Source organism: Zootoca vivipara, chromosome 12 (genome assembly GCF_963506605.1).
Source record: "Zootoca vivipara chromosome 12, rZooViv1.1, whole genome shotgun sequence".
Lineage (NCBI taxonomy): Eukaryota > Metazoa > Chordata > Lepidosauria > Squamata > Lacertidae > Zootoca > Zootoca vivipara.
In genome coordinates, this window is record NC_083287.1 from 51986957 (window position 1) to 52014844 (window position 27888).

Below are 27888 nucleotides of genomic sequence, written 5' to 3' on the forward strand. Positions count from 1 at the left end.
AACAGCAACAACAACAACAACAACAACAGGTGTATAGGAGGAGGAGGAGGAGGAGGAGGAGGAGGGGAGGAGGAGGAGGAGGAGGAGGAGGAGGAGGAGGAGGAGGAGGAGGAGGAGGAGTAGGAGTAGTTTGGATTTGATATCCCGCTTTATCACTACCCGAAGGAGTCTCAAAGCGGCTAACAATCTCCTTTCCCTTCCTCCCCCACAACACTCTGTGAGGTGAGTGAGGCTGTGTGACTAGCCCAAGGTCACCCAGCAGCTGCATGTGGAGGAGCGGAGACGCGAACCCTGTTCCCCAGATTACGAGTCTGCCGCTCTTAACCACTACACCACACTGGCTCCCAGGAGGAATTGCATATGAAAGTATGTGCATTAGGTTAAAGACACACAAAGATGCTGATGAATTTCCACGATGACTTTTTTTTTTAAAGCCAAATGTGAGGAATTGTGAAGAACCAAACTGAAGACTGAAAGAATAAGGAAACTGAGGAAGCAGAAATGGACATTATTTGCCCATCCTTAGGTGAGGCACAGAACACGGACGTCTCAAAAGACCTTGTGGGGAGGAGAGGCTCATTTGGGACTGGTGAGCCTCTGGTCCCAAACCATTTGGGCACAGAGATGGACATTCCTAATGGACAATAACCAGGCACCCCGATAATCAACCTTATGAACTAGAGGACGCAAAGAGGAAGAGCCATGCGCTCAGTTTCACCTGTTGGGAATCATTATATGAATAAAGAAGCCTTCCTCCCATGGCCTTTGGTCATGTCTTGGAGAAGAATGACTCAGTCCTCTTCAAGCCACACCCCAAGGCATGAGACCACAGCAGATAGCATGTCAACATTCCTTAGGAAATGGGAACATTTTGTACTTTGCTGACATGCTGCTGTAATTAAGTTCAGCATCTTTGTCTTGGGGTTATTCAGCATAAGAACCTGGCGGTGCTCATGCTTACGCAACCTTGAAATCTGCAAGGCTGCTGCGTTTTGGGATAGTTGGGGTGGAGGGCTGGCGTAGAAGCATCTAGGATATTTCAAAGCAAGGAAGCGCCAAGCAGATGTCAAACAAAGCCAGGCTGATGGATAGAGACCTTTGTATTCTTAGGACACTTTCCTGCCATGCACATGAATGGGTGTGGGACAAATTGAGAGCTGCATATTAGGCGTGGCCGCAGATTCTGAACGGCTAGACAGGAACAGAATTCTTTCTAAGGCTTCAGCTACTTTGCAAATCAATTAAGATAAACCGGAGCGGGCTGATTCATCTCGCATGGCCTACATTTTGCTTTGTTTTGCTAGACTCCTCGTGGACCGCCAATGTGTTTCCAATTTGCAAACCAAGAATGCACATTCAGCATGTCTTGACGGTTGAGGCACATCTGATTGAAAACATGATGTGCCTTGTCGAATCTGACGGAGGCTCGCCAAATCTAGCAGTCCTTGCAAAAGCACCAACAACCAACAGGTACCAGGGCAGGAGTCCTCCAGAAGTTGCTGGACTACAACTCCCATCATCCTTGAGCACTGGCCATGCTGGTTGTGGCTAATGGGAATTGGAGTCCGGCAGCATCTGAAGGGATGAAGGTTGTCCACCTGTGGTCTAGGTGGACCATTAACCCAAGCCAATAGTCCACCATTGAACCATGATCTGATTTCTGTCTGCTTGTGAAATAAGCTAGATTGTTGTTGTTGTTGTTTAGTCGTTTAGTCGTGTCCGACTCTTCTTGACCCCATGGACCATAGCATGCCAGGCACTCCTGTCTTCCACTGCCTCCTGCAGTTTGGTCAAACTCATGTTCGTAGCTTCGAGAACACTGTCCAACCATCTCATCCTCTGTTGTCCCCTTCTGCTAGTGCCCTCAATCTTTCCCAACATCAGGGTCTTTTCCAGGGAGTCTTCTCTTCTCATGAGGTGGCCAAAGTATTGGAGCCTCAGCTTCAGGATCTGTCCTTCCAGTGAGCACTCAGGGCTGATCTCCTTCAGAATGGATAGGTCTGATCTTCTTGCAGTCCACGGGACTCTCAAGAGTCTCCTCCAGCACCATAATTCAAAAGCACCCATTCTTCGGCGATCAGCCTTCTTTATGGTCTGGCTCTCACTTCCATACATCACTACTGGGAAAACCATAGCTTTAACTATGCGGACCTTTGTAGGCAAGGTGATGTCTCTGCTTTTTAAGATGCTGTCTAGGTTTGTCATTGCTTTTCTCCCAAGATGCAGGCGTCTTTTAATTTCGTGACTGCTGTCACCATCTGCAGTGATCATGGAACCCAAGAAAGTAAAATCTCTCACTGCCTCCATTTCCCCCCCTTCTATTTGCCAGGAGGTGATGGGACCAGTGGCCATGATCTTGGTTTTTTTGATGTTGAGCTTCAGACCATATTTTGCGCTCTCCTCTTTCACCCTCATTAAAAGGTTCTTTAATTCCTCCTCACTTTCTGCCATCAAGGTTGTGTCATCTGCATATCTGAGGTTGTTGATATTTCTTAATTCCGGTTTGGGAATAAGCTAGATAGTTCTTATTTAATAGAGCCAGATGAGCCATAATCCCACCTGCCACCACTGATTGAAGTGATGCCAGTGGTATAGAGCCTCAGGAGCATGGAGATTCCTCTTCCTGCTGCCTAATATGTGGAAGATCCTGCCACCTTTTTGTCAGGAGTATGGGCAGGATTCAGGCTCTGGGGCCTGTAGTGCTTTGCAGGACTGGGGCCTGCCTCAGCTTGTGCTGGAGAAGCAAGGAGTGGCCACTCAGGTGAGGCCACTTGACACCTCACTGTACCTGGTGGCAGGAGCTGGGAAGGATAAAAGCTCAGCATTTCCCTTTGCAACAGCTCTTTGCAACAGCAACGCTATCCCTGCCTGGTTGCATCTGGCCTCTTGCTCCTTGGACCCTTGCCTTGCAGACACCTTGCTCCTTGGACCCTCGCCTTGCTGACGCCTTGATCCTCGACCCTTGGACCTCTGCCTTGCTGACGCCTTGATCCTCAACCCTTGGACCTTCGCCTTGCTGACGTCTTGCTCCTTGACCCTTGGACCTTTGCCTTGCCGACGCCTTGCTCCTTGACTCTCAGCCCTTCACCTCCGCCTTGCTCCTTGACCCTGTGACTGCCTGCTGCTGGACCCTCAGCCCTGCACCTGCTCCTGCTTCTACACCACCATCTTGCCTCTGGTCCTGACGTCCTCAGCCAGGGCTTCAACCGCCCGCCGACCGGACCGTGACACTTTTTCTCTATGGTTGGCATCCATGGTTCTCCCTCACAACAGCCCTGTCACGTAGGTTGGGCTGAGAGGCAGTGGCTGTCCCAAGTTCACCCACGTCTCCAAAGTCCTAATCCAGCACTCTAACCACAACACCACACTAACTCAACGATGGTTGCACAGACTTGCATTGCACCTCAAATATTGGCAAACATTAAAATGAAATCTGGAGGTCAAATGCAGACGTTCTGTACATCTTGAGCATCAATATGTCCGATTCCAAAAAGTGCTCCATTTCCAAATAACACTCAACGTACTTGTTTGCCATAACGGGCAGCTGTTAACCTGGAAGGGGAAAGTGGGCGAAAAGCGTGGGATTTTCATCCCTGTGAAAATATTTATGCTTTGGAGATCTGGGTGGTTGAAGGGCTCAGGAACAGGAAATGGAATCTTTCATCACGGGGGTTATCTGAGGAACTGAGATGCCAGACCACTTGCAATCAAAGAAATTTGGTATTTTGGTATGTTTATAGATGTGCATCAGCTGTACGTGTGAGAAAGGAAATCCTTTTGTTAACATCTTTCATGTCTGAAATATACCGTTGGCCGGCACTTATCTCTTGATGCTGCTGAACCGAGAGGGATTTCCCCCCTCTAAATCTTTGTCCTAAACTGACTTCCCTGCAGTCTTTGCTTCTTGCCTTGATGTTGGTGGATAATGTGTGAGCAAATGTTTCCCTTTCGTGTGAGCTTTGTGCGCTTCCGAAATCTGCTCTCATCTAGCTTCCTCTTGGGGGTTTTAAATCCAAAATTATCCATTTTTATTTATTTGCTATATTTTTGTGGGTTTGGGGGGATCTGCCCTGAGTCCCTTCCGATTCTTGGGTTCCTATATCTGTGGGAGTAGAATGTATGGGAGCATGCTTGCCAAACCAGTGCCTTTGTCTGGGCGGTGGCTTTGGCTGGCTAGATATTGTAACCAAAGAAGTTACACTTCTTTTCTTCTATGTTTTGGTGTTCCTTTGGTGTTTTCCTCTCTCTTCCTCTCTCTTTATTTGTTTTTATTTAGATTAGTTTCTTTTATCTATTATGAAAAAGCTTTAATGATATCTTTTTTAAGAAAGAAAGAAAGAAAGAAAGAAAGAAAGAAAGAAAGAAAGAAAGAAAGAAAGAAAGAAAAGATAGAAAGAAAGGAAGGAAGGAAAGGAAGAAGAAGGAAAGGGAGGAAGGAAGGAAGGAAGGAAGGGGAAAGTAGTTTATTTTATCTTATTGTATTATGAAAAAGCTTTAATAAAATCTTTTTTAAGAAAGAAAGAAAGAAAGAAAGAAAGAAAGAAAGAAAGAAAGAAAGAAAGAAAGAAAGAAAGAGAAGGCACCTGCTGAAACTCTTCTGGGCCGGTAATACTAAAGGCTTGGTTCTTTGTTGTTGTTTAATGAGCCGGGTATACAGTCTGTGTACATGATCATTGAGCTGAACAAATCAACAAGTGTACGCTGTTTCACACAAACGTTTGTACATGGGTGGAAGCACCTGGTACCTGCATTCAGTTTAATGTGCGAACCAGCCTATAGTCACATCAAGGTTTGCAATGTAGTGTGTGCCAAGAGAGAGCGATACAAAGGAGACAGAAACACAGGCAAACTCTGCCTGCTCCCATTCCAGAATGCATTTCAGAACTTATCCGAGGAATTCAGGAATTGTGGGATGCTGAGCAAAAGAGTAAGCCAAAGGAACAGGGGACGGAAGGGAACAAAGCAAGCCTCTCACCCCAACCTCATTCTGATATAACGTTCAATATACAGTGGTGCCTCGCAAGGCAAATTTAATTCGTTCCGCGAGTCAATTCGTTTTGTGAAAAATTCATCTTGCGAATAGTGGTTTCCCATAGGAATGCATTGAAATTTCTCTTTTTTTGCCTATAGGAACGCATTAATTAAATTTAAATGCATTCCTATGGGAAACCGCGATTCGCAAGATGAATTTTTCGCAAAACGAATTCATCTTGCGAGTCACCATCAGATCACAAGGTGCATTCGTCTTGCGAAAAATTCGTCTTGCAGGGCATTCGTCTTGCGAGGTCCCACTGTACGAATCCCATTCCTAACTGCAGAGCTCCACCAAAATTTATACCTCTTCCCTGGGCTTTTTCTTCGGTTCTGGCATCTCTCAGGTGGGCACCATTGCGATTCTAAGAGAGTGAGAGAGGTGTTCTGGCACCTCTTTTTCTAGAGAAATACTGCCTCTTCTTCCTATCTGCCTTCTACATCCTTCACAACCTTTTGAGGCCTCTCTCCAAGATTCATCCAGCCAATGGTAATGGAAAATCAGCAGGGAACTCTGAGTGTGCAGTTTATTAGCAGGCAGTTATTTCATTCTGCTTTTAGCAAAGAGTGGGAATTCTGAGTTCACCAAGTTTTAGACATCTATATAATTCATGGTTAAGAATAGTTGGGGGATTCTTATTTGCCAAGTGGTACTGTAATGCCTTGACGGGTGACTAAAAAAGTCGGGACTTTTTCTTTTTTCTTTTTGCCCTGCTTGGTGACTCCCCAAGACAGAATCCGCTTGATCAGATCTTTCCGGGCTCGTCTTGGTGACAGAAACAGCCATTCAAACAATGAAGTATTCTGCCACATTGAAACCGACAGCCACATTTTAATTTTAACCAACAGGATTATCCATTTTGACAGATTTCTCCCTAAATGCACTGCGTTCCTTCTGATCGTTAATCAGAACCTTGCCCATTGAACGGGACCCAAAAGACACACATTACATTTTCTCTGGATCTTCTCCAATCCTTCCACTCTTTTATGACGAGGATTTGATTTCCTTCCTTAAGCACGGGAGGAAAATGGTACATCTTGAGCCACACAATGAACACACGTCTTGAGGGTTTTCCCTTTTTTTGGGTGGGAGGAGGGAACACTTTTATCTGTGCATCACTTGAGAATCTGATGGGAGGCAGTCATCCCTAGTGAGTGGGGAGAATTGCACAGTTAATTCTGAAAAGCTGCCTTTGGAAGGGTAGCCCATGATATAAGGGGGTCAGCAAGTTGCAACCAGCGGAACAAATGCAACCCAGTGGAGGACCCTCAGGTGATCTGCCAACATCCAGCGAGGCAGAATATTGGAACTAGGACTGGTCAATATATCAATATATCGTCCAAAACCGGTTTGAAGTTCATATCGTGATATAGGTTTCATAATTTTTGACCTGGCATTCAGGGCCAGTTTTAGGTTTGATGAGGCCCTAAGCTACTGAAGGTAACGGGGACCTTTATAGGTCCAGCTGTCCTTTGTCAACAACAAATTGTCGCTGTTTTTTGTGTTGAATATATGCTATATGGTCATTTATGGACCTAATGGGTATCTAAAGCCATTTGCCCATGTTGCCATGCAACCAGTCTATGCAGAATGTAGGCACCCTATGTATAGAAAGGAGCAAACCAGTGATATTGTAGGGAGCGGGCTAGCAGGCGGGGCCCATGACTTACATCATAGGAGCCAACACAACACAACACAACACAACATTGCTGTAGGTAGGTTTTATTTTAATTAGGAAAATCCTCACCACCCCCAATCCATCATCAACATTTGCCCAAGTATTAGGAAGAAATTTCCCTTTGTACGAGCTGTTTGACAGCGGAAGGTGGTCAATTCTCCTTCCTTGGAGGTTTTTAAAGAGGGATTGGGTGGTCAAACATCAAGGATTCATTAGCTGTGATTCAGATGACGAGGGCTGAATTTAGGTTTGATGAGGCCCTAAGCTACTGAAGGTAGTGGGGTCCTTTATATGTCCAGCTGTCCCTTGTCAACAACGAAATGTCACTGTTTTTGTGTGTTGAATATATGCTATATGGTAATTTATGGACCTAATAGGTATCTCAAGCCATTTTCCCATGTGGCCATGCAACCCGTCCATGCAGAATGTAGGCACCCTATATATATAGAAATGAGCAAACCAGTGATATTTTAGGGAGCAGGCTAGCAGGCGGGGCCCATGACTTACATCATAGGAGCCTACACAACACAAAAACACTGTTGCTGTATGTAGGTTTAATTTTATTTGTTTTTTATCTTATATTTTGGAAATGTATACCCAGTGCTTTTCCCTTTAAAATTTTTTGGGCCCCCAAGAGGGTGGGGCCCTAAGCTATAGCTTGTTTAGCTTATATGTAAATCCGGCACTGCTAGCAGTAAATTGCGAATCATGATGTTTGTGTGCTATGCAAAAATCACAATGTGAGAAAAACCATGAAGCCAGCCAATGCTTGCAGCCCCTGTTAGCTCTGGTGGCTTGCTAAGATGTATAAGACTGAATCGGCGAGGGGCTGGAGATGCAATGAGGTTGAGGGAATGTTCTTTCATATGTGGTGGGCCTGTAAAAGGGGGAAAGAATATTGGGAAATGATTCATAACGAATTGAAAAAAATGTTCAAAAGTACTCCCCCCACCAAAAAAAAAAACACAAAACCCCAAAGTCATTTTTGTTGGGGATAATTCAAATGGAAATTTCCAGGTGTCAAAAAAGGTTATTTATGTATGCCTCTACTTCAGCTTGTGTTTTGTTAGCCAAAAAATGGGAAAAGAACGAGGTCCCAACTAAAGAAGAATGGCAACTTAAGTTGATGGAATATGGGCAGCTCGTGGACTTAACATATAGATTATAGAATAAGAGAACGAGAAGAACATACGTTGAGAAAATTGGAAAATGTTGATTGAATATATGGGGGAAATTGTGTACACTTGAAAACGTTGGCAGCATTAAGATAAATTCAACAGTGTAAATAAGTTTTGATGGATGTAATAAGGGAATACTGAATGGTTTTGTTTGTGTAAAATATGCAGGGATTTATGATATGCAGAATGAACCATGGAAAGAGAAGAAGGGAAGTCATTGATATTTTAGGGATGTTTAAATGAGTATTCTAAATTGTAAAACAGAAGTAAAACAGAAGTAAAACAGAATTGTAAAACAGAAATAAAAATTACACACAAAAACACACACTCTGCTGGCTTAGCTCTCCCTTGCTTCCTTCCCCTTGATAATTTCGGTTGCCCTTTCCTGAACTTTCCGTAGCTCTACAATATGCTTTTTGAGGCATACTGATGTCAGCGAAGGCTCAGAGGATTCACACCAATCAGGGAGCTAGGCAAGAACTTTACTAACTTTTGACACCTAGTGGCTGAAGTGTATACTGATGCTATCCACATGATACAGCAAGCTCACAATTTGCATTGTATCTGAAGAAGTGTGCATGCATACGAAAGCTCATACCAATGATAAACTTAGTTGGTCCCTAAGGTGCTACTGGAAGGAATTTTTTTTATTTTTTGTTTCAATTTACATCGGGGTTATGTTCTGAGGATCGCGCCTGAAGCTAAAATCACAAATACAGTAGTCAAAACACAAAGGGTGCAGTGGTGGTTGGGGGTGCCAAAGTCTTCTTCCCAGATGCAAGACTGCTTTCTGCAAACTTTTGAAGTATTTTTTTGCCAGGTGTATAACACTGAATTTGTACAAGCTAAATGTGCATTAGTTGCCAGATTACAGTATGTCATTTGTCCTCCTCAGGTACTATCTAGTTCTGAAATAATTCCCTACTTTCAGTGGCATGGCTCCTTAGAGCCAGTGAGGTGTAGTGGTTAAGAGCAGTAGCGTCCCCACTCCTCCACATGCAGCTGCTGGGTGACCTTGGGCTAGTCACACTTCTCTGAAGTCTTTCAGCCCCACTCACCTCACAGAGTGTTTGTTGTGGGGGAGGAAGGGAAAGGAGAATGTTAGCCGCTTTGAGACTCCTTCGGGTAGTGATAAAGCGGGATATCAAATCCAAACTCCTCCTCCTTCTCCTCTTCCTCTTCCTCTTCTTTGTTTATTCCCCTTCATTTCAAAACCCGAGACCAGAAAGACTTTGGTTATAATATACAGTTAGAAGAATGGAAGAGGTTATGGAAGGAAGGTATTGAGTTAACTGCATGCAGTAAGCTTATAGAAAATGTTATGAAAATGATGTATAGGTGGTATTTAACACCAGTTAAATTGGCTAAAATGTATAGAACGGAAATGATTGTTGGAAATTTAAGGAAAAGGAGGGTACTTTTTACCACATGTGGTGGACATGTAAAGAGGTAAAAGCTTTCTGGGCTTTTATATATATCAATTCAATGCTTTATTGAGTTTCATAAATAACAAAAACAAACTTATATAAACCCAAAACGATCTTATGTAAATAATATTATGTAAATATACAGATAAACATTCTTACTAAAGCGTCCCATCAACTCCCAACCCAGTTAACATTTCTAATATTGAGTGTATATATTATAATTATTACCTTCATCTATTCATATTTCCTAATACATTCTTACAACATATCGTGCCAAGTTTCCTTATTTCTTTGTTATTATTTTACACAGGGGGTCACTCAGATGCAGCCATAGATGTCACACCGCTGTTATATTTTTGTAAATATATCTTAAACATGTCCCATTTTTAAATAAATGATTGTTTTGTATTACCTCTCAACCGATTAGTCAATTGTGCCATTTCTGCATATTCTAGTAATTTATCCTGCCATTCCAATCTTGGTGGAACCCTTTCCAATAACCCACAATATTCACATTTCTCTCCATTGTGCCATGGGAGTCTGGGAACTGTAGCTCTGAAAGGCTTGGGGTCTCATGAAAATTCTCAGCACACTTGACAAACTACAGTTCCCAGGATTCTCCAGAGGAAGTCATATAGACTGGGAGTGTTGCGGAAAGTCTCCCCTTCCACGCCTTATTATTGATTGAAAGCATATGTGCTCCAAACACGCTGGATAAACTGTTCAATAACATTTTCTCCTAGTGGAAAAAGAAAAACCCTCTGCGTTTCTGCCAAAGAGACGGGGAACTGAGGTCATTGGCTGTAGAAGTGCTGCCGATGCAAGTTTGGCCAAACTGTGGGTCCCACGGGTGCCTGCAATGATGCAGAGAGAACATGAATGGAACTTCAGAGATTAATGGAAATTATATCGCCCTGAGCATGAACCAGACATCTTTAAATAGCCGTGGCTCACCACCCCAGAGAATCCTGGGAAATGTAGTTCGAGAGTTGTCAGGCAGCCACTGTTCCCCTCCCGGAGCCACAGTTCTCAGAGTTCACTGCCAAGAGGGACTGACTGTTAATAATTGGTGCACCTGATATAGCATTCCCACGAATAAACAACATAAGCTTCTGGTTATTACCCCCATCTTTACTACTTTTATTGGCCTCCTCTGGTATTGAAGCCGGCGCAGGCACTGGCTGAACTGTCTCTCTGCAGGGCCTTCTTAGTTGTGGCTCCACTACCTGTTTTAAGGCATCAAAGTAGGCTTGGCACACCAATTAATTGACTGGTCAGCTATTGCTGCTTGACTGTGCTCAAGTTGGACTGTGCTCAAATATGGCCAAGTGTTCCAAGAGGAATATGAGGTAAAATCACGGAAAGCAACGAAAAGAAAGTTACTACAGTCATACCTCGGTTTTAAGTAAGCTTTGGTTTGAGTACTTTCAGTTTAAGTACTCCGCGGACCCATCTGGAATGAATTAATCCACTTTACATTACTTTCAATGGGAAAGTTCACTTCAGGTTAAGTTCACTTCAGGTTAAGTACGCTTCAGGTTAAGTACGGACTTCCAGAACCAATTACACTCATACTTCGGATTAAGTACGCTTCAGGTTGAGTACTCCGCGGACCCGTCTGGAACGGATTAATCCACTTTCCATTACTTTCAATGGGAAAGTTTGCTTCAGGTTAAGTACGCTTCAGGTTAAGTACAGACTTCCAGAACCAATTGTGTCCTTAAACTGAGGTACCACTGTATTCCCAGAACCATAGAATTGTAGAGTGGGAAGGGACCCCAAGGCTTATCTAGTCCAACCCCCCCGCAACACATGATGGTGAGTGAATGCAGCAGACCCAAAATTTGGAGATGCCAGGGTGAGTCCACCATGACTCTCTGTTAAATCATTCTTCCTGAAGACTGCAGATGTTTTGGCCTGCAATCCCAGCCAGCACAAAACACCTGCAGGGCATCAGCTTGGGGAGTGGTCTCGTTGGCCATTTCGTATACCAGCATTTAATTTAAAAAGAAGCCCTTCCTGAGATAATATCCCCCTGGGGCATTCAACTTCTCTCCAGTGCACGCCTGGTCCGAAGTCTCTGTTGGAGTTAACGCAAGGCCCCTCAATCCTCTTAAGCGTCTTGCCTTTCAGAAGACAGTGAGATCATTTCATTGCAATTTCCCGCGGACAATCTTCCCATTATATGCAGAGGGACATCAATTATGGAGTTAGAGCGGATTGCTTTGTGTGTTCAAAAAAGGCCATTTAACCTCGGGTTGCATGTGCCTCTCAAGGCTCCGGATCTCAGGAACTGGCAACACATCAAAGTAGGCTGGGCACACCAGTTAATTGACCACTCAGCTATTGACAATCGACTGCCTATTATTTGACTGTTGTCAGATATGGTCAAGCATTCCAAGAAAGCCACTGGGTACCTCGTCTTTCTTCTTTTAACAAAATCATTTTGATTCCCCTTGTCAGCAAGAAAGCAAATCACCTCCCTCTGTCTTTCTCCTACAACAGGGATGTCAGAAAAGTCCAGAAAGAATGGAAATGGGACTTGAAATTGCCAGTGTTCTGGCCTTGTCCTCAATAAAAAATGATGGTGTCAACAAACCTAGCCATTTGGATATTCCAGAGGTCAGCCAGGGCTTTGACAGGGAAATAATTCATAATTGATTGTCCCCAACCCCAACAAATTTGCATCGTGTTTCTTTTGCACTGAAATGAATGTGGTAGAATAACAGAATGACTATGTAATTTGCACAATCAATTACATACTTTACTCGAGTTACTTAATTTTGCCACCATGGATGGTGAGACAAATGGCATACCATATTTTCCGCTCCCTAAGACACACTTTTTTCCTCCTAAAAAGTAAGAGGAAATGTCTGTGTGTCTTATGGAGCGAATACATGGTTCCTGGAGCCGAATTGCCCGGGGAGAAAAGCAGATCGTGCTTTTTTTTTTAATTTTTAGAAAGAGCTAAAGGCTAACAAGAGGGAAAGAGAACCCACTCAGCAGCTGATTGCAAGAGATCGGGGAGGGAGATAAGAGACGCTAGATCCCTTCCCGGCCCACCCCCTTGCCCAGGCCTCCGTTGTTGTGTTTCCCCAGCGACATGTAACTGGCTGATTAGATTATCTGTCTGGAAACTGTAGAAATGGCTCCCTTTCCTTTCCTTTCCTAAAGAAGCTGAAGAACTGTGAGTTGAACTACCATAAAAACAGGATTTTCCCCCTTTTGCAAGGTAAGCTCAACAACTTTGAGCTGATCCTCAAAAATGGAGCTTTCCCACTTTGCTAAAAAACAACAACAGGGCTTTCCCCCTTTGCAAAAGAAGCTGCACAACTTTGAGCTGGTGCTCAAAAAATGGAGCTTTTCCCCTTTGCAAAAAAAAAAAAAACAACAAAAAAAAACCACAGCAAACTGTGAGCTGATACCCCCCCCCCCCAAAATGGGCCTTTTCCCATTTGCAAAAAAAGCTGCACAACTTTGAGCTGATGCTCAAAAGAAAATGGAGCTTTCCCCCTTTGCAAAAAAGCTGCAGAACTGTGAGCTGATCCAAACAACAACAACAACAACCAGGGCTTTCCCCCTTTCCTCCTCTAAAAATTAGGTGCGTCTTTTGGTCAGGTGCGTCTTATGAAGCGAAAAATACGGCAGTTTTTGGCAGAAGAGAAACTGCAGGGGAACAGCAACAGCGCTGCATGTGATTAATGCAAGGTGGAATGGGAAAAGTTGTTCAACCTTGGATGTTGTTGAATCACAGCTCCTATCATCACAGACCATTGGCTAAGAGTTGTAGTCCGACAACACCTGGGGACCCAGTTGTTGTCGGACCCTGGTCTAGATGTTTTTCAGCTCCAACTCCCACCAGCCCCAATCAGTATGGCCAACACTTAGGAATGATGGGAGTTGTAATCTAAAAATATCTGGTGAGTCAACATGGAAGATGGAACACTGCTGTGGAGCTCTCCCACTGGCCAATGTTGCTTTTTTTGGCAGGAGTCAGTTAACTGTACCAGTCCCATATTTCATGGACTAGTGCTCTGGTAAGAGCCTTTGCTGGTGTCATCAGTTTCTCATTAGTGGAGACAGTGGAAGCAATATTGCACAGCCTGTGTCTATAACTTCAGGAATGCGTAACTGGATTACAGTAAAGAGGGATCCCAAGAGATGAAGGAGATGAAGGGAAAGAGAGAAAGGTCAGGTCAGTGGAGATGGGGAGAAGATTGAAATGTGTAAGGAAGTCTCCACAGCTAATTGGGGGTCACCTACACTAGTGGAAAAATGCATGCTGATTCAGCTGACAGTCAATGTAAAGGCACCAGGAGTGGCCTGTTCATTGTGTCAATGTGTGCTTATAAACAAGCTGTGCAAAGCAACCACATTACTTGAGAACATGGTGCCAAGAAGGAACATCAGAGACGTATGTGGGTTCCCCCCCCCTCGCCTTCACTGTCCTTGCCTTCATTTGCCCAGTCAGTCTTGAAATCCAATCAGCTGTGGGGATTTTATTGGGCAAGCATCCATGACTTGCCCAAGTCCAAAGTAGCACTGTGGCCTCGGGGACCAAATTGCGTGGATCGTCACTGCAGCAAATGTGGGCTGGGCCAGTGAAGGCAAGGGAGTGCAATGGTCTTCCGGGAGGAATAGCCTGTGAGATGTGCAAGTTACAAACGGGAAAAGGTGGAACCCTCTCGCCAAACAATTAAGACATAGGCTTATGGAAATGATGCTGATGATGAACTGATATAGAAGCATCTCGTAGAATCATAGAGTCGGAAGGGACCGCAAGGGTCATCTAATTAAATTCCCTGCAATGTAAGTACTTTGTAAAGTACAAGAGGATAGGTGTTTACCCCAAGGAATGTATAGACCAAGATGAGATACAGGCGATAGGGATAGGAATATGCATTTATTTAAGTTATTTGAGTTGCAGCAATAAGATTTGGCAGGATTCAACACTTTCAAAATGGCAGTCTTAGGTGACATTAGTCGACATTATTGCTCTCAGTGATTTTGCAGTAGTAAAGGTAAAAGATAAAGGACTCCTGGACGGTTAAGTCCAGTCAAAGGCGACTATGGGGTTGCGGCGCTCATCTCGCTTTCAGGCCAAGGGAGCCGGCGTTTGTCCACAGACAGCTTTGCGGGTCATGTGGCCAGCAGGACTAAACTACTTCTGGTGCAATGGAACACCGTGACGGAAACCAGAGCGCACGGAAACGCCGTTTACCTTCCCACCGCAGCGGTACCTATTTATCTACTTGCACTGGCGTGCTTTCAAACTGCTATGTTGGCAGGAGCTGGGACAGAGCAACGGCAGCTCACCCCGTTGCGGGGATTTGAACCGCCAAGCTTCTGATCAGCAAGCCCAAGAGGTCCAGTGGTTTAGACCACAGGTTTTTAGTGTAGTAATCCCTTGTACATGGACATTGTAATTTTTTATATATTAAAAAAACAGTTATAAAAAAGGGGGCCTGACCCTTTTACCTCTGAAGATGACCAAGGACTTTGTGACTGACTTCAACACAAACAAAGGCCATTCCAAAACTGGCTGTAGGAAACCCAGCCTTTGGAATGTGGTTGTGTGTGTGTGTGAACCATCCCAAGTGAGACATATAGGAAAGAATTTTCAGGTTTCCGTTCGTGTCGCCTGAACGGCCTTGATTCCTTTTTAGGTCATTCTTAAAGCTGCAGGGCACCAGGAGTAAGGGATGGGCAAATATGCCAACGTTGGGTCCTCCCTTTTCTAAGCTTAAATTCCCCTCTCCACATCACTTTGCTTCTTTAAAATGTCCTCTCGAAAATCCACCAGCATGTTAGTGCAAACTTCTAATATACCTATGTTTTTATGCAATTTTGCCTAACATACATATTGTTGCAGAGCATTTTTCACCAAAACCTTGTCAGATGCATTCATTTGCATGTTTAACCCCAGTGCGTGCAGTTTTGTGTACATTATTTGGTTCAATGACTGGATTGACAAATTTGGGAAAGCGCTGGTTTTGAAGGTCAGCTATCTTTCGGTTCATGCATTGCTTCAGAAAGGGTAAATCAGGTGGGTTCACCTTTAAATGTGAACTGCATCCAATTTTACTCCCATCTTGCTTAGAAGAAGAAGGAAGAGTTTGGATTTGATATCCTGCTTTATCACTACCGGAAGGAGTCTCAAAGTGGCTAACTTTCTCCTTTCCCTTCCTCTCCCACAACAAACACTCTGTGAGGTGAGGGGGGCTGAGAGACTTCTGAAGTGAACCTTTTGGTTCACTGAAGGTGGAGAAGAGCTTGAGGAATTTGCAAGAGCAACAGAAATCACCAGAAAACATTCACTGAGATCTGAAATTATCAATAATGCAGTGGTTTTCATTTTGGGTTAAATTCACTCTCAGTGTTGCCCATCTGAATTCAGGGAAATGCTGTTGTGGTGGGTTTGATTCCTGAGCTGTTACAAGCAGCTTGTGGAAGCCTATTATGGGATGTGGGTTGTTTTGTTTTCTTAAGTTGTAAGAGCAGAAGAAGGACCCACAACCAAATATCCACTGTTCTTGTTGACCAGAAACGTCCTCATTCATTATTCCAATTTCCCTTTGCTCCATTTCCCTTCCTGTCCCTGTTCTGGTTTGCATTTTAAGGGACACCTACCGGATTCAAATAGGGACGCAGGTGGCGCTGTGGGTTAAACCACTGAGCCTAGGGCTTGCCAACCAGAAGGTCAGCGGTTTGAATCCCCACGACAGGGTGAGCTCCTGTTGCTCGGTCCCTGCTCCTGCCAACCTAGCAGTTTGAAAGCACAAAGTGCAAGGAGATAAATAGGTACCACTCCGGAGGGAAGGTAAACAGTGTTTCCGTGCGCTGCTCTGGTTTCCCCAGAAGCAGCTTAGTCATGCTGGCCACATGACCTGGAAGCTGTACGCCGGCTCCCTCGGCCAATAATGTGAGATGAGTGCCACAACCCCAGAATCATCCATGACTGCACCTAATGGTCAGGGGTCCCTTTACCTTTACCAAATTCAAAGTTCCTGAAAGAATATGCAGATCAGAAGACAGTTACTCTATGGAAAAATTAAAAAATCACTTCTCCAAATTTTGTGACCCAGTTTTCCAACCAAATAATGATCACAAAAATGAGCCATGGCTTATAGAGAGGGTGAGAGTGGGGAGGGGGGTGAGGCAGCCCCAATGTTGGTATGGAGCCAATCTGGTATTCCAGCCAATATATTTGCACTGCATGATCCCATGGCCATCTTACACCTGGCAAGCCACAGAAACATGGTCGGGGGCCAGGGGCAGGTGGTCAGGAAGGTATTTTTTTAAAACGTAATTTTTAATTAAAGATTTCTTGGTTTGCAAAAGTATGTGCAAGGTCTCTTTTTTCAAGTTACATTTTCCGCAGATCAGTTTCATTTGTTGAGACATTCGTGTTACAGTAGGAAGAAAAGGGAGAAAGAGGTGGAGGGGGGGAATGGTGAGTGGGGGTGGGGTCGGGTGGCGATGTTTCTACTTTACTTAATGTATTGTGGGGTTTTATGTCAGCATCGCTTGTGCAGGTTCTCTTTGCTATTCGCTTGTGTTCCTTTGGTTGTGAGAGAGGTTGGGTTGGCCTAGGGTGTGGTTGCTTGTTTGGGATTGGCTGTGGTGAACTTTGTTTTCATGTGTGAGTGGGGCGGGTGGGTGTTTTTGAATCTGGTTAGCCATATTGATTTGGATGCTGTTTGTGGATTCTTGTCGTTATCTTGTTGGGCTGTGGATGTGATAAAAGGGAGCCATATCATGGTCTTCTATGTCTTCTATGTCCCCATGTCAGTTTCAGTTTATTGGTTATTTTTCTAATACAGTCATACCTCGGTTTAAGTACGCCTCGGTTTGGGTATTTTCAGTTTAAGTACTCCGCAGACCTGTCTGGAACGGATTAATCCACTTTCCATTACTTTCAATGGGAAAGTTCACTTCAGGTTAAGTACGCTTCAGGTTAAGTATGGACTTCTGGAACCAATTACACTCATACCTTGAGTTAAGTATGCTTCAGGTTGAGTACTCCGCGGACCTGTCTGGAACAGATTAATCCACTTTCCATTACTTTCAATGGGAAAGTTCGCTTCAGCTTAAGTACGCTTCAGGTTAAGTACAGACTTCTGGAACCAATTGTGTTTGTAAACCAAGGTACCACTTTAAGGCTGTTTCCCAGACTATTTGGTACCACTGGCCCATGATTACTCCTGACAGGTCTCTCCAGTGTCTGGCCATGATGTTTCTGGCTGCTCATTTGAGAGACTAAGGTCTGTTACTCTTAGCACAGAGACTTTTGGAAGCCACAACCTACTTTGTCAGGTGCACAAAGCTGGAATCAATAGATCAATTCTGGGGACGGGTGGAGCGTGAGCTTGTAGGGCACAAATTCATCCAGATATTTGTTTGTGTGGCTGATTAGAAGGTTCTTCTTCTGTCAAAAACACACATCCCCAGAGTTCAGCTCATGTCGCCTACTAGCAGTAACTTTCAGAAGTCTCATCTTTTGTGCTTTTAAGTGGGGATCAACACCTGCTAGTTCATGGGCCACTGAGTTAGGCCATTAGTCTATCTAGCTCAGTATTGCTGGCACTGCCTGGCAGAGTGTCAGGAAGGGAATGATTTTCAGTCCTCCGCTGGGAGGAGCCCACAGAGAAGAAACGCCATGGTGCATCTGCAGTAGCCCAACTGGATGCCTTCACCTGCCCCGGCTGCAACAAAACATGTCCCTCCCGTATCGGTCTCTACATCCACAGCAGGCGCTGCAACCTCCCAAAAGCTTGACTTCCTCCCCAAAGGCGCATTCCTCTTTATTGGCACCCTAACACCCATCTCAGGGGACACGGATGGTGCTGTGGTCTAAACCACAGAGCCTAGGGCTTGCTGAACAGAAGGTCAGCAGTTTGAATCCCCATGACGGGGTGAGCTCCCATTGCTCGGTCCCTTCTCCTGCCCACCTAGCAGTTCCAAAGCATGTCAAAGTGCAAGTAGATAAATAGGTACCGCTCCGGCGGGAAGGTAAATGGCGTTTCCGTGTACTGCTCTGGTTCGCCAGAAACGGCTTACTCATGCTGGCCACATCACCTGGAAGCTGTCTGCGGACAAACGCTGGCTCCCTCGGCCTATAGAATGAGATGAGCGCGCAACCCCAGACTCTTCCGCGACTGGACCTAATGGTCAGGGGTACCTTTACCTTTAACACCCATCTCAGCTGCCTTCCATACCTATTTGTGTTTTATGAAACTGGGACCGTGGGCTATGTGCTAATGTCATCGCAAATGCTATGCATCGAATGCATAGGGTAAAAATCTGTTTAAAATCTTGGTCTCATAAATGCTGAGGACCTTTGCCTTAGCAGACAAAGCACCTGTTGCTTCTTTTTGTTCCCGAGTAGTCCAAAGGCAGATTAACTGTGAGTCGAAGTCTTCCCCTGAACAACAACACCCCATCCTTAAAAGTTTCTTCTGCTGAACTGGAATGTGGATCCAGCTAGGGGCGTAGCAAGGGGGGAGCAGAGGGGGCGGCCCACTCCTAGATCCGTCTTTTGGGGGGCAGTACGAGCAGCGGCAGCAGCACCCCGCTACGTAGCGTGCATGCACAGTGTTGCTATGTAGCGACACATGCGTCGTACGTAGCGATGCATACGTTGTACATAGTGACGCATGCATCGTACATAGCGACACTGCACATGCGCGCTACGTAGCGACGCCCTGCCCCCGGATGCGCGTCGTGTTTGCCGCTCCGGGTGCCCGAGCGGCTTCCTACGCCACTGGATCCAGCTGCATCTTATGTGCTTTTTTTTTTTTTTTTAAAAAGCAGACAGTATGGAAGCTAAACAGGATATGCATCTATTATTTTTAAAACCCCGAAGCCAGCTGAATTTGAATGGATTTTGTGTTCCAAGAGCTTGCTTTTGTTTCTGCTTAGATCCACTCTGTTGAGAAAGTAGATGTCAGCATTTCAAAAAGTAGGAAAAGAAAACCCCTCCTTCAAAATGTTTTGCAAAAGAGTCGTGGCAGTCAAATTGCTTGGATCATAGTACAGTATGTCAAAAGGGAAACATTTTCCATGCTGTTTTTTGGGGGGTTGGGGTTGGGGGGGTTGTTCTTAAAAGAAATCTCAGCTTTGGCATCCTAGGAAACTTAATTTGTAAATTGAGTCAAGTCAGCCCAGTCCCCCGCCCAGCTCTCTCTACTTTTTGGCACTGCTAGTCAGCTCGGTGTGGTTGAACGCCACCCCAGTCTCTGAGCGATGTGAAATTCCAGGGGTCCAGGCATATACCCATGCTTCTTTTTGGAAATGAGAGACAGTGGAGATTGTGGTGTCCTTATGACACATGGTTATTTACCCATATATATAACCTGAGCCTACAATGGAGGCGTCAACACCCCCAAAAAGGTCTTGCTTCTCCCATAACTGCAACCTCAAATTCAAGCAGGAATCAAGCATTTTTTTTCTTCTAGGTCACATTTCAGACCTAAAACTTTCACTCAATCTTTGGCTTTTCCTTCTACAGCTGTGTGGGGATTAGAACCCAGATCTTTTTCTGAACCATGCCTAGCGCACTATGTCCTGTAATCTCCATTAAAAATGCTGACGTTTCCTGGACACTGAGGTTGCAGGTTGCGGCTGGGGTTTGCCAGCAAGGTATATCAGCTGACCAGCAGCAAGAGGGCAGGGCAAGTCACATGATCACCATTGACACCCCAAAGGCAGTGGAAAGCAGCTGCCATGATTTACAAACAGGTGAACGAATGTGGCACCCCATCCCCCCAAATCCAGGTGCAAAGCACCCCGAAGGCCAGCCAAACCAATTTTCCTTTGCACCAGAGGGGCCATCCTACCATCTAATCGACATTTGCCCCTTGTGTATACATGCCATGGTACAAAGCGTGTCCTCCTTCATGGAGAGCACGTGTTACGGTGGGGGCTAGCAAGACACCCCTCTGTTGCTGGGCGGGTTAGTTTGGATGGCCACGGATGTGATTGGGCTCCTCTGGTTGTTGGGGAGATGTTGATGTTGCCAATAGTTGATTGAAAGCTTAAAAGTTATATATTCCTCTTTTCGCTGCGCGCATCGGATCACCCACCCTCCCTCCCTATTTTTAGGGCTGTTTGCGTTTGACCTTGCTATGCCTGTCATGGGGTCGTCTGCTTTTGGGGCAGGGGCCTGGTAGGGATTTTGTCCATTTGGCTGATTGGCTGGTGCCATTTGGTTTTTGCCTACTGCGTAGCAAATCGTCAACAACTTGTAAGGTTGGCGGTTAGGCATTGGTTAAAAAATTGGTTGGTGGAGGGGTATGGAGTGGCTGTGCTTGCCCCTCCGATGCTGCTGCTGCAAGGCTTTTCCATTGAAGGAATCCAGGGGCTCGCCATGCTTTTGTCCGTACCCCCGCCAAGGGGCTAGGGCCATGCAAGAGCCCCTGGGAGCATTAGGGGAGAGGAGAGGGTCTGGTGCCCAGCTCCGTTCTCTCCCCAAAGTGTTTTCCCTTACTGACTTTCGCAGGCATGCAGATGTCATTTCTGACCCTGGGCGGGGACAGCTAGTCGTAACCAAGGCCTAAGCAACCACTCATATTTTGTATTTTAATAAAGTTGTGGCCAGAATTATGCCACAAACCTTCAACAAAAATTCTGTGTGATGTGTGAATTTATTTGAGGGGACCTCAACACGCAATGCCTGTTGAATGAAATCCAATTCAGGCAGACAGAAACATAGACTCAAGCAAAGGAGATGAAGCTGTGAGAGTTGATGTCAACATGCAGGGAATCTGGGGATCATTTCTCATGCTTCTCGGTATCCCTGGACAACAGTGTTTAGTGCATACCTGCTAAGTCCCGGACTGCAGAATCCGGGACCGGCAGCCGCGTGACACGGGAAGTTTTGTAGACGCAACTTCCGGTGTCACTTTGCCCATCTATGGGCACCAAAAATGGCCGGTGTCGGCTTCAAAAGTCGCGTCTACGCATGTCCGGAAGTGCGTAGACGCGACTTTCGAAGCCGGCCATTTTCAGTGCCCATAGATGGGCAAATCAGGAAAAAAATGGCCGCCGGCAGGAAAATATAAGGGAGAATAATGGGAGACGAAGAGATACTGGGGACCACCGGGAAACGGTATGAAAAAATGGCGGTTTCCCGGGAAAAACGGGGTACTTGGCAGCTATGGTATAGTGGTACCTCAGGTTAAGAACTTTGCTTCAGGATGAAAACAGAAATCGTGCTCCAGCGGTGCAGCGGCAGCGGGAGGCCCCATTAGCTAAAGTGGTGCTTCAGGTTAAGAACAGTTTCAGGTTAAGAACCGACCTCGAGAATGAATTAAGTTCTTAACCAGAGGTACCACTGTACTTTGGGAACCATAGGAACTTCCTTTCCCCATGGCTCCAGCATCTCTAGTCACTGCTGTGTCCATAGGTGTGCTTATGGTCCACCAGAGGTGCTGCCACAACACGGGACCTTCATGTTGCCACTGCATCTGGGGAGGTAAAGGAGGGGGGTTGGAAGAGTCCCTCCCTTGTGGGCCTCTAGGATAGCGGGGGATCGATCCACTCCAGAACCAGACCCCCAATATTAAAGGGGAAGGCTTGGAAATGGGGGAAATGCCTAAATCAGGAGGGGAAAGGGTTACGGCGATGGGGTGTGGCAGCGACAGAGAAGAAAGAACAGGGAGTGGGGTGGCAGGGAACAATTTCTATGGAGGAAGGAGCTGGAGAGGAAGAAAAATGGGGAGAACAGCTGTTCTAGGGACTGACAGAGGAAACAGAAAGGTCATCAAATACAAAGAAGGGCTTTGTTTAATCGGGAAGAGACTCCCTGAAAAACACAAACAGGAGGAGGGGAGAAAAAGCTGACAGGGCTGTGGAACTGGCCTGCATCCTGAATTGATGTGGTATAGCTTTCACCTCTCCACACCGCTCAGGAGAAAGGGTCGTGGCTCAGCGGTAGAGCCTCTATCTTGCACGCCGAAGGTTCCAGGTTCGATTCCCAACATCTCCTGGGAGAGGGCTGGGAGAGACTCCATGTCTGAAACTCTGGAGAGCCGCTGCCAGTCAGTGTAGACCAGGGGTTGGCAAGGCTTACTGGGCATGGGCTGGATCACTCCCACGGAGATCCTCCGGACCGGTGCAGCGCGATGCAGGAAATTGCTTCTGCGCATGCCCAGACACCGGAAATCGCTCGGTTTGGGGGCGGCTCATGGACCGGTTAAACGGCATCCGTGGGCCGCTTCCGGCCCATGGACCTTAGGTTGCCAACCGCTGGTGTAGACAGTATTGAGCTAGTGGGGCCAGTTGGTCAGGCTCAACCTAAGGGTGTTTCCTATCGTTCACAGATGAAGACCCGAATGGAAAGCAGATGGGTTGGGTCAAATCTCCATGGCCATTAAGAGTGACTCACTCCAAATTTGGAAGCAGCAATGCTTCCGAATGCCAGTTGATGGAAACATGGAAGGAGAGAGGGCTCTTGTGCTCATGGTCTCCTTGCTGGTTTCCCACAGGGATCTGGCCGGCCTCTGTGAGAACAGGATGCGGGACTAGATAGGCCATTTGGCCTGATCCAGCAGCCCCCCCCCCGTTCTTAGGTTCTTGCTATATCTGGTGTTTTGTTGCAGTTGCTTTTCTTGTATTAGGAAGGACTTGATCCAAAATAACTGTATGGCAATATAGTCTGGATGTCTGCACTGTCTAGTCCGGCATCCTGTTCTCACAGTGGCCAAGCAGATGCCTGTGGGAAACCAGCAATCAGGATTTGAGCACAAAAGCCCTCTGTCCTTCTGTGGTTTCCAGCAACTGCTTTTCAGAATCATTTACTGCCTCCATCTGTTGGGGCAGAGCATAACCACAGCTGAATCCTATTGTTCTAGGATTCAGCTCAGTACATAACAACCACCATGGCCAACAGCCATAGATAGCCCTCTCCTCTGCGATTTTGTCCAATCCTCTTTTAAAGCCCTCTAGGTTGGTGGCCATCGGTGCGTCCTGTGGAAGTGAGTCCCACAGTTCAACTATGTGCTGTGTAAAGAAGTACAGGAGCAGTGTGAGATCTTGCAATCACAGCAGGGCGCTTTTGGCTGGGATCAATGCTTGTTAGTCCCAGGTTGGTTCGTGCTGTTTTAGGATCTGCTGAGATCTTATCATGCTGTTTCTTGGAGGTTTCCTCCTCACACAAGATGGAATGGGCTAGGGTTTCCCCTTTTTATAAAATAATGAACTACTGTCATACCTCGACATCCGAACGCTTCGGCTTCCAAAGGTTTCGACTTCCGAAGTTGACAACCCCGGAAGTCTTTCTGCCGTGCGTGCGGTCAGCGCATGCGCACAAGCGGTGCTTCAACATCAGAAAACCTTGACTTACGAAGACGGCCACGGAACGGATCGTCTTCGTAAGTCGAGGTACCACTGTATGCAGCTAGGTCTCTGTCTCTTTAACATGAGTGTCAAAGAGAGATGTTTACATAGCACTTCATTCATTCTGTTGAGTATAGCTGAGCCAACTTCAATCCAGGCCACTTCTCTGGCCATGGCACCAGCTTGGTGAGACTGAAAAAAAAAAGAGAAAGGCTTGAAGTGGTGCGAGTAAGTTGATGCTTCCTTATCACCTTACTCTGAAGCACACACCATACCTCCTGCCTTGAGTGATGCTGTTCAACACGCCATGTCCCACTTCCTTCTAAATTCCCTGGAGCAGTTAATATATCATGGCACAGATAAATGCAGTCAGTGTGTAGGCCCCAGGTTTGAGGGTGAAATCAAACAGTCGTACTTTGGAACCCAAACAGAATCAGTTTCGGAAGTCCGTTCAACTTCCGAAAGCTTCGGAAACCAAGGCACAGCTTCTGATTGGCTTCAGGAAGCTCCTGCAGCCAATTGGAAGCCCCTTCGGATGGTCGGCTTCCAAAAGAAGGTTCAAAAACCGGAACACGCACTTCCGGTTTTCGTTCGACCGGGAGCCTATTTGTTCGGGAGCCAAGGCGTTCAGGATCCAAAGTACGACTGTAAAATCATAGACTTGCAGAATTGGATCGTCTTGTTCAACCCCCTGCAATGCAGGAATCTCAAGGATCCATGACAGATGGCCACCCAACCTCTGCTGGAAAAGCTCCTATGAAAGAGAGCTCACCATCTCCCGAGGGAGTCTATTCCACTGACTGACAGCTCTTTGTGTCAGAAACTTCTTCCTGATCTTTAGTCGGAATCTCCTTTCTTGTAACTCTTTTAAAGCCATCAAAGCTGGTGTTCACCATTGCCTCCCCCAGCAGTGAGTCCCATAGTTTGACTAAACGCTGCACGGATAAGTACTTTTTAAATTGGGGATCTCGTAGCCAGGTGCAGAGGAAGGGGGTGCGGTGGGGGCTGGTCGCCCCGGGTGTCACCACTGAGGGGGGGTGACAAAATGCTGGGCGGCACTCACTGCGGGGCCTGCAGTGTGCCCGAGCCACGCGTCTCTCCTGGGAGTGACATGGTGGCTTGGGCGCCCACAGGCTCCACGTTGCCCCAAACGGTCCGCCCACTGCCTCCCCCTCATCTGTAGGGCGGCTGAGTGGGAGGAGGCAGGCAGACTCCTCAGAGGTCCCACAGAGAATCCTGCCCTGGCTCACCCTGCCTCTGCGGCCAGCTGGTCTCGCCCCTGGGTGCAGGGCACGTGCTCTGCCCCAGGCACCAGATCGGCTTGCTTGACCACTGCTTGATCTCCTCCATCAGCTGGCATTTAAATTGGGGGAGGTCCATTTCAACTCTTCTCCATCTATGAAATAAATAAGCAACCCAATGTTCTCTCATCTCATCCAACCCAACCTGTATGGTCAGTGAATGCTGCCTGAGCAGAAACTTCAATGAAAGTTGGGAGGACACTTTCTGAGGAGACCTTTTAAGATTCACAGGGTGTTGCCATGTGTGTGTGTGTGAAATCTATATATCTTTGCTAGGAAATGCCCAGAAAACCTCAATGCAGGCCTCTTAATCCCCCCATTCAAGACCAATAAATAGCAATGGTGCATCAGCTTTGAGAAGTGGAATTAGACATGGGTTTCGTCAGTGCCTGGGAGCCTGATGGTGCAATGCCGCATGTGTCTACTCCAAAATAAGCTTCACCGAGTTCAATGAATAATATTGTTATTATTTATACCCCAGCCATCTGGCTGGGTTTCCCAGACACTCTGGGCGGCTCCCAATGGAATGCTAACATGATAAAACACCAAACATTAAAAACTTCCCTATACAGGGCTGCCTTCAGATGTCTTCTAAAAGTCAGGTAGTTGTTTCTTTCCTTGACATCTGATGGGAGGGCGTTCCACAGGGCAGGCGCCACTACCGAGAAGGCCCTCTGCCTGGTTCCCTGTAACCTCACTTCTCGCAGCAAGGGAACTGCCAGAAGGCCCTCGGAGCTGGACCTCAGTGTTGGGGGTGAATGATGGGGGTGGAGACGCTCCTTCAGGTATACTGGGCCGAGGCCGTTTAGGGCTTTAAAGGTCAGCACCAACACTTTGAATTGTGCTCAGAAACATACATATACATGTAAGACCTTGTGTTAGAGTTGTCATCATCAACTTTTCTCCTTAAGTTATTTTTTTGAGATGATCACAGAGGGTTCTGCTCCAGCTATGTGAGGAATTTGAAGGAAAGGGTTTGGCTAAAGCTAGCATAGCTTCATAGGAAGTTTCATACATAGTGTGGCATGAGGAAAAATACAATTCAGTTCTCATCCAAAGGCAATTCTATCCAATTTGTACATCGTAAAACAATGTGAGAAAGAACACTATCCATCAGAATTCATACTTGACTGAATTTTGCAATGCAGTTTTCTCTCCAAAGAATGGTTGCCAAAAATAAATAAAAAATTAGACAGTTGGTGTATTCTCTAAGTCGTATTTATTTTATTAAGGGAAAGTGTGCTTGAAAAGCAAACAGAGTTGTGAAAACAATGTACCATAAATGTATATTAGGGGGAAATGCTGCCAAAAAAAAAAAAACTATGTCACTCATTATTGCATGGAAACATGTATTGATTAGGAGAAATGAACACAAAAATGGTGGTGAATTTTCATGAGGAGTTTGAGATGTGTGTGTGTTTATCTGGGAGACCAGGACTCAACCATAAAACTCATTGGGTGACCTTCGGTCAGTCACTAACCTACCTTAAAGGGTTGTTGTGGGGATTAAATGAGGCAGGGGAGAGCCATGAATGCCACCTCGAGCTCCTTGGAGAAACAGGTGGGATATATACATGCAACAAACAACAACAGCAACAACATATCCAAACTTGGTGCAGAAATGTGGAGAACTGAATTTAAGGCTGGGAAAGAGAGAAACGGAGGGGACCAAAATTTGCAGAGGGTTCCATCCTTAGTTGGGATCGGAAGCTAGTTGAAACAAGCTAGTTGGGATCGGAAGCTAGTTCAGAACAAACCAAGCTGGTCCTCTCATGTTGTTTGCAGCTCTTTAGTATAAGTAAAACCACTTACCTTGGAAATTGCGTAACCCAAATCTTAGAAAGACCTCAGTCCCCATAGAGCACAATGGACTCCGACAACCCTTATGGTTGATAACAGGTGGAAAATTTGAAATGGACTGTTCCACTCCCTTTTTTTTAGGTTTTCATTTGCTGTCCCTCCTTGTTCACCAGGGGGGAGAATAAATAGCCGCCGAGCATGTAAAGAGACTCAGTTAATTCAGAGAGAAAGGGAGAGAAAGAGGGATGGAGGGGGAGAGAGATTCAGAAGCCTGGTAAGAGCTTTCGCTCAGGTCTGTTTCCTGCCTCCCTTGCTATCTGGAGAGCGGAGGGAAGATCTTAGCAGCTCTGCAGACAAGCCCTCCGGACGGCTCTTGCAGCGTGAATGCCTTTAAAAAGCACTTGGGAACAAGAGCACAGCGGAGTTTGCGAAGGAAGGCAGAGAAGTTGCCTGGGCGGGGGAAGCTGGTGGAGGAAGGAGGGAGGGGGGAAAAAACAAATTGGCAGGCAACTAGTGGTGCCTTGCTTCCGTACAAGAGGCAGCATCAATTGTCAATGTTCCTTTCCTCCCTTTGTACAACACCCCTTTCCCTCCTACAGACCACCCAAAGCCCTATAAATAACTGGAGCGCTCTCTTCCTCCTTCAGACTCCTCTCTCTCCAGCAAGGGAGCCTGCCAAGAGGGCGAGCGAGAAGGCAAGGGAGCGAGCGAGCGAGCAAGAGGGAACAGGGCAGAGATGGCCAGCGAATTCAAGAAGAAGAAGTTCTGGAGGGCGGTGGTGGCCGAGTTCTTTGCCATGAGCCTCTTCATCTTCATCAGCATCGGCGCGGCGCTGGGCTTCAATTTCCCTGTCAGCGCCAATGAGACCATGACGCGGGTCCAAGACAACGTGAAAGTCTCTCTGGCTTTCGGGATCTCTATTGCCACCATGGCCCAGAGCGTGGGGCACATCAGCGGCGCTCACCTGAACCCGGCCGTGACCCTGGGCCTCCTGCTCAGCTGCCAGATCAGCATCTTGAGAGCCATCATGTACATTATCGCCCAGTGCTTGGGTGCTGTGGTGGCCACAGCCATCCTTTCCGGGATCACGTCCGGACTGCCGAACAACTCGCTGGGGCTCAATGCGGTAAGATGA

The 27888-nt window shown here is 46.3% G+C and overlaps 1 protein-coding gene across 2 annotated transcripts in view; it reads left to right on the top strand.

Moving 5' to 3' along the window:
* The window catches only part of AQP1 (aquaporin 1 (Colton blood group)), a 75821-nt gene that overhangs the window by 16354 nt on the left and 31579 nt on the right, over nucleotides 1-27888 (top strand). The window contains exon 2 of one of the 2 annotated variants that reach the window (XM_035130067.2): nucleotides 27401-27879. In XM_035130067.2, the coding sequence (XP_034985958.1) occupies nucleotides 27490-27879 (390 nt within the window). In that variant the 5' untranslated portion in view covers nucleotides 27401-27489. Of the gene's footprint in view, nucleotides 1-27308; nucleotides 27880-27888 lie in introns of those variants that run through there. The other variant, XM_035130066.2, reaches the window with a different exon arrangement.